Here is an 11,710-nt window from a genome sequence, read left to right as displayed (position 1 = left end):
GGAATAGAGCGACCGTATCTCAACATAAGAAAGGCCTTACATGCTAAACCCACAGCTAATATTATACTGAATGGGGAAAACCTAAAACCATTCCTCTTAAGATCAGGACAAGGCAAGGTTGCCCACTTTCCCCACTAATATTCGACATAGTGCTGGAAGTTCTAGCCACAGCAATCAGACAAGAAAAAGAAGTAAAAGGTATCGAAATTTGTAAGGAGGAAGTAAAAATTATCATTATATGCAGATGACATGATACTATATATGGAGAACCCTAAAGACTCCACCAAGAAATTATTAGAGCTTATAAATGAATTTAGTAAAGTAGCAGGATACAAAATTAATATTCAGAAATCAGTTGCATTTGTATATACCAATAATTAAATATCTGAAGGAGAAATAAGAAAACAGTCCCATTTACAATGGCTTCAAAGACCATAAAATACCTGGGAATAAATTTAAGCAAAGAAGAAAAAGATCTGTACTTAGAAAATTATAAGACACTGAAGAGAGAAATTTAAGAAGATACAAATAGATGGAAACACATACGTTGTTTATGGATTATAAGAAGTAATACAGATAAAATATAAGGCAGTATAGCAGTATACATATTCAACGCAATTTCCATCAAACTACCAAGGACATTTTTCACAGAAATAGAACATATAATCCTAAAGTTTATATGGAACCATAAAAGACCCTGGATAGCCTCGGTAATCTTGAGAAATAAGAACAAGGTGGGAGGTATAATGATACCTGACATCAAATTATACTACAAGGCTACAGTAATCAAAACAGCATGGTACTGGCATAAAAATAGACACATAGATAAATGGATCAGAATAGAGAGCCCAGAAATAAATCCATGCCTTTATGGTCATTTAATGTACAAAAATGGAAGCAAGAATCTACGGTGGGGTAAAGACAATCTATTCAATAAATGGTGCTGGGAAACCTGGACAGACACATTCAAAAAAAAAAAAAAAAAAGAACGTGGACCACTGCCTTACACCATATACAAGAATAAATTCAAATGTCTTACAGACTTAAATGTAAAATGTGAAACCATAAAATTCCTAGAGGAAAATATAGGAAGAATCTTTACAGATATTACCTGGAGTAAGATTTTTACTGATATATTCCCTTGCCCCCTCGGGCAAGTGAAGCAAGAGAAAAAATAAACATGTGGGATGACATCAAACTAAAAAGTTTTTTCTCAGCAAGGAAAGTATCAATAAAACAAAAAGGGATCCTACTGAATGGGAGAAGATATTTGCCAATCATATATCCGATAAGGGGTTAAATATCCAAAATTTATAAACATCTCACTCGACTCAACTCCAAAAAACCAAACAACCAGAATAAAAAATGGGCAGAGGGCATGAAGAGGCATTTTTCTAAAACAAACAACCCAATTGAAAAATGGGTAGAGGACCTGAAGAGACATTTCTCCAAAGAGGACATACAAATGGCAAATAGACATATGAAAAAATGCTCAACGTCACTAATCATCAGAGAAATACAAATAAAACCCACAATGAGTATCACCTCACCCCAGTTAGAAAGGTTGTCATCAACAAGACAAATAGTAACAAGTGATGGAGAGACTGTGTAGAAAAAGGAACCCTCATACATTGCTGGTGGTAATGCAGTCTGGTGCAGCTGCTGTGGAATACAGTGTGGAGGTTCCTCAAAAAGTTATGAATAACATTACCATATGATCCAGCAATCCCTCCCCTGGGTATCTATCCATAAAATCTGAAAGCATTTATCTATAAAGACCAGTGTGCTCCAATGTTCATTGCAGGTTTATTTATGGTGACCAAGACATGGAAACAACCAAAATGTCCTCCGATAGATGAATGCATAAAGAAGTTGTGGTATATATACACAATGGAATAGTATTTGGCTGTAAGAAAAGATGAAATAGGAATATTTGTGACAACATGGATGCATCTTAAGATTATAATGCTAAGCGAAATAAGTCAGAATAAGCAGAGAACCATATGATTCTACTGATATATGGTATATAAACCAAAAACAACAAAAGAACAAGACAAATGAGAAACAAAAACTCATAGACACAGACAATAGTTTAGTGTTTACCAGAGGGTAAGGGGGAAGGGAGGTGGGAGATGAAGGTAAAGGGTGTCAAATATATGGTGATGGAAGGAGAACTGACTCTGGGTGGTGAACACACAATGGGATTTATAGATGATATAATACAGAATTGTACACCTGAAATCTATGTAACTTTACTAACAATTGTCACTCCAATTAACTTTAATAAAAAGAGGCATTTTTCAAAAAGGACATACAGAAGGAAACAGAGATATGAAGAAATGCTCAACTTCACTAACCATCAGAGAAATGCAAATAAAAACCACAATGAGATACCACCTCACCCTGATCAAAATGGCTATCATCAATAAATCAACAAATAAGTGCTGGCGAGGACGTGGAGGAAAGGGAACCCTTGTGGACTATTGGTGGGATTGCAGATTGGTACAGACACTATGGAAAACAGTATGGAGGTGTCTCAAAAATCTGAAATTGGAAGTACTTTAAAATCCAGGAATTCCACTCCTAGGTATCTATCCGGAGGAATCCAAAACTCTAATTCAAAAAAATGTATGCACCCCTACGTTTATTGCAGCACTATACATAATAGCCAAGACATGGAAACAACTGAAATGCCCATCAGTAGATGACTGGATTAAGAAACTGTGGTACAGTTATACAGTGGAGTATTACGCAGCATAAAAAAGAAAGAAATCTTACCATTTCCAACAACATGGATGGACCTGGAGAACATTATGTTAAGTGAAATAAGTCAGACAGTGAAAGTCAAATACCATATGATCTCACTTATGTGTGGAATCTAAAGAAAAGTAAATGAACGGACTAATCAGAAAGAGTCTCAGAAACATAAAAGAAAAACTGGGTTGCTAGATGGGAGGGTGTTGGGGATAAGGGTGAACGTGAGGGGATTAGAAAGCACAGTCAGTAACAACAAGATTGCCACAGGGTTACAAAAGTCAAATTGGGGAATGTAATCAATAATGTCATAAAGGTTCTGTAGGTTATCTGATGGACACTTACTAGGCAGACCACCTCAGGGAAGATGTAGATGCCTGATCAATGCACTGTACACCTGAAGCTGAAGCTGAACAGTAATGAATGTCGACTATAATTATATGTGTGTGTGTGTGTATACATATATATGTATATACACATATATGTATATACACACGCAGGTATATGTACATATATATATGCGTATATATATATATATATATATATATATATATATATATATATATTTACAAGAAGCGGAGTGTAGCATTAGGAATAGAGACAGTGGAAATATAATGGCTGTGTGCGATGTCAGAGGGATAGTGGATGTGGGGACGGTGGTTGACACTGAGGGATACAAATGATAAATGTCTATTACATTGTTTTGTGCATCTGAAACTAATAAAAAATTCACAAAAAGTATGAGTTGGTAATTACAAAATAATCACATGGATGTAAAGTACAGCATAATGAATATAGTAATAAGTATTATAATAACTATGTCTAAATAGAGCCAGCTGGGTAACAGATTAATTCAGGGGATCACTTCATAAATTTATGTAGATGTGTAACCCCTGTGCTGAACACATGAAACTATTAGAATGAATGTCAACTATAATTGAAAAAGAAAAAAAAATAAACTTGGTTTTGGCATACGGACATTCCATTTAATGTTATATTTAAACATTATAATTCTTAATATATACATGTATTTCAAGTACCACAAAGATTGAGGGTATATCTTTAAAAAAAGAAAGATCACGTGTCATTGAATAAAGCAACAGGTACATATAAGATACAAATCCACTCTCGAGTGGGAGTAAAACAGTGAGTTTAAAAATGTTAGAGCACACTAGCCTGCTGCCTGTATCATTCCAGCAATTAACTCATTTGTTTCTTTTTTATTTATTTATTGGGGTGACAATTAGTGAAATTACATAGATTTCAGGTGTACAGTTCTGTATTATATCATCTATAAATCCCATTGTGTGTTCACCACCCAGAATCAGTTCTCCTTCCATCATCATATATTTGATCCCCGTTACCCTCATCTCCCTCCCCCCACCTCCCTTTACCCTTTGGTAACCACTAAACTATTGTCTGTGTCTATGAGTTTTTGTTTCTCATTTGTTTGTCTTGTTCTTTTGTTGTTTTTGGTTTATATACCACATATCAGTCAGACAGAAAAAGCAGAGAACCCTATGATTTCACTCATTTGTTTCTTAGCATTCCATTCTTTAAAAGTAAAGCTCTCAACTATCTAGCAGCACCTTTCTTGGAAAACATGCAGCATATAGATGGAAACCTTAGGCCATATATCAGCATATAAATAATATCTCAAGTGCGAAGTAAGTCTGAAGTATGCCTGTTTACTTATTTCACCAAAAATGTGTATTTTTATTTTTACAGGTTAGGTTCTTCTGCCCTAAATGCTTTATTTTTTCTTCAAACAAAAAACCCCAAATCTTGAGAGCTCTCATATTAAGAGTTGTGCTACATTGGATGACTTGGTAGCAGTTCATTTTAGCAATTCCTCACCATATCTCAGGAAGTTTTTTTCCATTGTAGTCATTCCTGCTTGTCCTCCCTTAAAAACAATTTAGTAATTACCAACAGGGATAAAGATCCAAGGTGTGAACTATCAAATGTTACTCAGTTTCACTGTGTGTGTGTGTGTGTGTGTGTGTGTCGTGTGTGTGTGTTGTGTGTGTACACAGACAAGGTTCTCACTTTTACAAACATCCCCCAAAAAGCAATGCAAGCCAAAATCCACATCTTTTGGAAAAAGTGATGAAAAGGGTCATTTGAAATACAGTAGAAATAGCATTTCTCTGTACCAAAGTAATGCTAATATTGAATTGGGGTACTCAGTTCCCTGTGGCTAGTTCTATACCAACAAAGTGGATATTTAGAACAATTCTCTAGATAATGCAAGCCAAAGAAACAATCTAAACTACCCATAGATGAGGCAAGTCTGCAGGGGTTCGGGTTGGAGGCAGCTGACAGGTAGGTATGAAGAGGTTATTTAAAATGATCTGAACAATTACATCAACTTACATTGGCTATGTCTATACAGCCAATCTGTTTATTAGCACTGTTTTGATAATTTGATTACCAAAATGATATTTTCTTATGTACTTTTAAACAGGAAGGAATGTCTGCCTAACTTGAAGTACTTTTTATCTGATGGTTCAACATAACACGGTCTGGGCAACTTAAAACTGTTGGTCAAAACTCCACTTGAGTCTCACCCACGAGGTAATATGAACATCAAATGGTTATTTATATTTTCTTGCTAAGGGATCAACTCATATTTTTCACTCAAATTCCCAATGAAATTTACAGGGGAGGGTTTGCACTGCCATAGGAACTGTAAAAAGTTCGTAATGCAAAGGTATTTATTATGTAAGTCATTGAAAGGGTAGACAACTTTTAAAGTTCTTTAATCAAATTGCAGACAGATGTTTAAATGTTTTGGACTTAGCTGAAATATGAGTAGCTAAATTAGGTCAGAGTGGAACAAAAGATGACTATGGGAGACAGAAAGAACTGGATATTTTCCAATATTCTCATGTAAGTGGACAGAAGTATAACTTGGAGCATTTATGTTCCTGTAAAATTTGGCATCTTCCGAAAGTGATGATTTTGAATTTGGAATATTTCCTCTGTCTTTATACTCCAAAGGACTTAAAGCTAGAAGTAGAGGAGATAATTTAACAATGGTCATTTTCTTTGTCATAGTATTACCCTTACTAATTATCAGGGAGACTTGAACATAATTATGGCAGAATCAAGCAAATGAATGCATGTGTCTGGATGTGATAAGAGAGCCAACAGTAATGGAGGTGAACTGTGGTATAAATATTTTGATAAATAGTAAATGATTCTTGTGCCATTTATAATTACAAGTATATTTGACTTTGAAATACATTTTTAAGTTTTAAATGTGTCAGTCAAAATTTGGGGAGTTCACAGCATTTTGGGCAAATGTACAAAATGTACAAAAAGGTATCTATAGTGGCCATTCCATTTTCACATCTCCATATATATGTATGTGTATATATATATATATATATATGTATATATATTCATGCTTATTAATAAACATCTTTTTTCTATGAACTAGAAGATTTGGGTTTATTGACTGTCTCTGTGACCTTGAGCAAGTCATATCCTTGTTTAGGCCTCTTTTTTTCTTCCTATTTGTAAAATAAGAGTTTAGAATAGACTAGATCCTCTCTAAGGTTCTCTTTTAGCTCTAATTTTTTTTATATTTATATACTCATGTTAGCTTGTATCTTCCTGAGGGTCAGCAGACATACTTAAGCATTGGGTTTGAAATACCTTTCTTAACAGTAGCTGATCCAGAGGGTAGAGACGTGAACACAAATCTCTTTCCCTTCCTTCTTTCTACTGAGCCAGAGCTAATAAAGATGTTGGTGTCACCAACAGAGAAGTTAGGACAGTAGCTGTGTAGCCTTAACAGTTAACTGACCTCAACTGCCAACATAGCTGGGTCTAAACATAGCCAGTGACATCTTAAGCCCAAGTCACAAAGACATTAGCCCTGAGAAGATCTGAAAAGGAATGTGCTATCCATGAAATAGAACACTGATTTCTTTCAGTTGTAGATATTACGTACTATGATCTATAGAGAGGGTGCCAAAAAAAAATGTATACACATTTTAAGAAAGGAAAAAAAACTATTAAAATTGTAATGCAATGAATGACGCTGGCATTCTTTTGATTAGCGCCATCTTTTGAGTGAACATCATACTACATATTGCTACTGTAATTCAATTCAACTTTGAAAAGTAATACATAGATAACATCTCTTAAAATGTATACATTTTTTTGGCACCTCTGGTACATATTCTCTCTTTAGAATATAATGGAGAGAAAACTGTATTTTGGAGTATGGCTATATGTTTGGCTACTCTTGTTTTTTGAGAAACTGATAAAGTAACTGCCAGAACAAGGTTATCCAAGTACGTGCATTTGTGAGAAAGAGATATCTATTTCTTTTGATGAAATAGGGCCATGTATTGGGTTTTGGTGCCATCAATATGAGTCAGGAATGTAGCCCAGGTTCCATTTATTATTCAAAGAAAATTTGACAGTTGGGAAGTTGAATCTGTAACTTTAGAAACCTTCCTTCTGGAAAGTAACCTATTATTGATGTGAGGGCCATGTGTGATAGTCCCACTTGGCGAAGTAGGAGAGAAGTTGGATTTGAATAAATGATCATTCCTTCATGAAGGAATTATTTTGGGACTATCACTTGCCAAATGGGTCTTTGATGCAGCTTATTCTCTTGATCAGTTTTCCCTGGATCTGAGCTTTATTCTTCAACACCTCCTCCTGTTCTCCATCCCCCCACAATTTATCTCTTCTTCATGTGGAATATATTGACCATCAGTTACGGAAGCTAGGGCTGGAAATGGGAATCAATTCGAATAACAGAAAGTACACTGTCAAAAGCTATTTTGGAGGCATATTTGCATTGTTTAAAAATGTTTCATTTCACTTACCTTCACCAGAAGGTATACATGAGAATTTAGATGGATTCCTATTGCTGTTGACATTTACAAGAACAGGGCGACACCTAACTGTTACATTTCTGAGTTATACACAGGGAGACACCTAACTGTTACATTTCTGAGTTATACACTGTTACTTTAATCTCCGGACCCAGACCTAGGTAGGGCTGTTTCAGGTCATATGTTAGAGTAAGGTGGGGATAACTTTGTGCTATATGTTGGTAAAAAAAACAAAACAAAACAAAAAAAACATGCTTTTTTAGCAGGTTATTGCTTGGTTGTTATTGGGTCTAATATGATGACCATATGCATTATAGAGTTCATTTTTAACCTGCAGCTTTGTGTTCTGATGAGGTCCTCTTAAGCTGTGGAAAATAATTTGTTTGGATGTATAAATGCAGCTTTCTTTGAAGACAGGATTTGGATCGTGTTTATAGTTCCATGAAATCAGTAGGGTTATGTTATATACCTAAGTTTGCACATGCAATTTCATTGCCCCAAGTGAATATTAAAACAGCAACCTGAATCAGGTTATCTAGATCTAAAATTGTTTTGTTGTTTTTTTATCAGAAAGCAATTAATTAAATTAAAGATGTTCTTTTTAGATTTCCACACCTCAACAAGATGTCATTTTTCTGATAAAAAGAAATATTTTCAAATCCAGCTTTTTATGTTAGAAATGCTTTTCAATAGCAATGATGATTAGAACTATCAACAGTAGATAGAACCTTATAAATATACCAGCTAATTATATTTTGTTGCCCATGTATGAGATGTAGTGACCATTGGTTAGAATGCAGTAGAAGTTTTTAAAAACAGTACACATCCTAAATAAAACTTGATACTATCAAATTTTAAAATGATGTAAGTTAACTGAAATATACAAATACAGGAAAGGAATTCACTAACTTATTAGATATGATGTATACTATGGGGTAAATATTCATTGGAACACATTAGGAAACTATCACATCTTTAAGAAACAAAAAATTCAATAGCCCCCACAATAAGGAGAGGTTGTAGTGTTTAAAAACAAAAAGAACAAGAATGCCAGTTATACTAGAAAGCACAAGCTAACAGTTCTTTACAGGCTGTTCAGTCTCCTTTTGATGCTGTTCATTGAACCACAATGGGCAGCGTGGAGCACTAAAGGGTAACAGAGATAGGCAGGTTAGTATGCCTTATTTGAGAGCTAATGAGGACAGCTAAACACATTCTTCAGTCTGTGGGAAAATGGTGTGAGATGCTGAGGAAGGTCAGGAATCTGTGGCAGCAACAGTGGCACCTGAGCTTCAAGGAAGCAAGGGTAAGAAAAGCAAAACCACAGGGTTGAGCACCCAACTGCACCTTTGCTAATTAATGGCACACTTCCCTTTGGTTGGTTGTGTAATGGACTTAGTGTTTACAGGTATAAAAAGCAAATCATACCGTGTTTCCCTGAAAGTAAGACTGGGTCTTATGTTAATGTTTGTTCCAAAAGACGCATTAGGGCTTATGTTCAGGGGATGTCATCCTGAAAAATCATGCTAAGACTTATTTTCCGGTTAGGTCTTATTTTCGGGGAAACATGGTAGCAATAATAATAACAAGAACAAAAATGGAGACTGTGGCTATAAAAGATGGTGAAAATAATAGGTGTTTCCCTCTCCTTTCTTGGGTTGGGGGCAGTGAGGGAATCATACTCTATGTCACATTTCAGATCAATTTTATGTTGAGTTCCAGAACAGGTGATAGAGGCTTGACTTGATTAAAATCGAGTTATAACTTGTTCTTCCTTTCCATCACCCCATTTGTGCATGAGCAGGTCACAAGCCTCTCCCCAAGTTTCAAATACATCCTCTGAGGAGTATAGAAGTTTAGAATTTGAGGAGCAGATACTGGATATGCAGTGCAGAGAGCTGGAACAGGCTAGAGGGCACTCACTGCTCTGAGCAGGGCCCCGGGCTTCACCTAATTCTACCTCACTGAGGTTAATTTCACTTTGAGAACAGACCTCTGATTTCCCTTTCTCCATCTGAGAATATCTGATGTCCTGCCACATATAGTGCTGCTGAACGATTCCATCAGAAATTGTATACATTGGCTGTGAACTGGGTTCAGACATATGACCATTAAACTTGGAGAATAGGAGACCCAGTTTCTTGAGAGAAGAACCCATGAAAGAGCGTTTGCTCGACTCAGCTTTTAACTTCCCTTGGGCACCACTGTCTCTTGGCATGGTTCTGATGAGAGATGGCCCATGGCAGGCCTTTTTCTTGCAGCGTAAATTGAAAGAGACACTCTTGGATTTGGCCCGAACCCCACTACTGCCATCATTGGTATCATCCCTCTGAGAGAGTTCAGGGCTGCTGGTGGAAAAGCTTCTCCTTGGGTGTTTCCTATTTCCTAAGAGGTCAAGCACTTCATATCGAAAGCTGGAGATGTCCTGCTTTAATTCCTAGGGCAAGAGAGAAGACACATTATGTTAAGAAACTTGATCTTTAGTTCAAAATAGGCATACTGGTATCATTTGGAATCTTCCAGGTTTTGCCTAATAACAAATAACAAAGTACCTGAACTACCTCACATTATTCCAGTACAATAAGAACATATTAATAATTCTCTGTGCAGGGCTGACCATTAGAGAAACGATGCAATTGGTGAAGTTGATTTCAGAAATGCATTAGGAGCACACCAACAGACTAGCCCCTGCTCAAGCATTAACTGACACTTAAGGTGTGTCAGGTGTGATTAGGGCACTGGCCTCATAGGTCTAGGCATCTATATAAAAGTGCTCCTGAAGAGGAAACACTTTTAGGACTCTAAGGAATAAAACTAGGGAAGTGGAATATGTCAGGTGATGAGGCTGCTATTTTGGGAGGGTGTGATGGAGCCCTGTTCATTCAAGTTCCTATGAAATGTCTTCTGTCCCTAACTGACTGTCCAGACATTAGATTACTTCTTTAAAAACCATGCCCTGAATGTCATCAAAATGTCTTCCTGTCAATATTTCCTTTATTTTCAAGTAAAGAAAGAAGTCACTGGGGGCCAGATCAGGTGAATAGGGAAGGTTTTCCAATATAGTTATTTGTTTACTGGCTAAAAACTCCCTCACAGACAGTGCTGTGTGAGCTGGTGCATTATCATGATGCAAGAGCCATGAATTGTTGGCGAAAAGTTCAGGTCGTCTATTTCACGCAGCCTTTTCAGTACTTAAAAAATTGTAGATTTGGTTAACTGTCCAGTTGGTACAAATTTATAATGAATAACCCCTCTGTTATTAAAAAAAAAAGGTTAGCAACATCATTGCAACAAGTTAGTGAACTTAATTGTCAGAACTTGTATTTAGTTTCTTACTCTATAAAGAAGAGAAAAACCAAGAGCAAACATTGGGGAAATGTCAGGGCTATACTAAGTGGTAGAAGCAAAAGTAACTCTGGGAATAAAATTATGCAAATTCCCAAAATATTGTTAATCTTGAAACAGATCAGATCTTATTCATTCCAAATAAATATACTCTTTGAAATCGGTTTCCAGTTTCCAATTTAAGTGTGGATATGCGGGATTTTATTATAAATTAGAGGGCCCAATTTTTTCAAACAAATAGAATATTTATGAAATATAAAGAGCACAAAACATAAGTAAAAGCCATACTATTTTTTAATCTTAGCAATGTGTTTCATATATGGATGTAATTGACTTTTCTCTAATCTTTTTGCTCATTTATTTGTTGTCCTTGCTTCTACCTCAGAAGGACTTACAGGAAATTCTCTAAGAATTTTGTCAGATGTCAATGCATGGGAAATTTCATTTTACTTTATGTAATGTTTTAGTGAGTTGAACAAACAATTATTTTTTTTAATTTAAAGCTTATCGGGGCAAGATTTGTTAGTAAAGTTACATAGATTTCAGGTGTACAATTCTGTAATACATTATATCTCACATTGTGTGTTCACTACCCAGAGTCAGTTCTTTTTCCATCACCATATCTTAGACCCTTACCCTCTTCTAGACCCCGTTTACCCCCCTCCCCACTTACCCTCTGGTAACCACTAAACTATTGTCTGTGTCTATGAGTTTTTGTTCTTTCAGTTCTTTGTCTTGTTCTTTTGTTGTTT

The 11,710-nt window shown here is 35.8% G+C and overlaps 1 protein-coding gene across 4 annotated transcripts in view; it reads right to left on the bottom strand.

Annotated features, from left to right (window-relative positions):
• Positions 1 to 4,169: 4,169 nt before the first annotated feature.
• The window catches only part of TRPC5 (transient receptor potential cation channel subfamily C member 5), a 364,801-nt gene continuing 357,260 nt past the window's right edge, over positions 4,170 to 11,710 (bottom strand). For all 4 annotated transcript variants that reach the window (XM_081042360.1, XM_081042359.1, XM_081042361.1 and 1 more), the window contains one exon: positions 4,170 to 10,050. In XM_081042360.1, coding sequence (XP_080898486.1) covers positions 9,361 to 10,050 — 690 coding nt within the window. In that variant the 3' untranslated portion in view covers positions 4,170 to 9,360. The remainder of the gene's footprint in view (positions 10,051 to 11,710) is intronic.

This window comes from Rhinolophus hipposideros (genome assembly GCF_964194185.1).
Source record: "Rhinolophus hipposideros genome assembly, chromosome: X".
Taxonomy (NCBI): domain Eukaryota; kingdom Metazoa; phylum Chordata; class Mammalia; order Chiroptera; family Rhinolophidae; genus Rhinolophus; species Rhinolophus hipposideros.
Note: the sequence above shows the minus strand (reverse complement) of the source record. Positions and strands in the feature narration are given on the sequence as shown.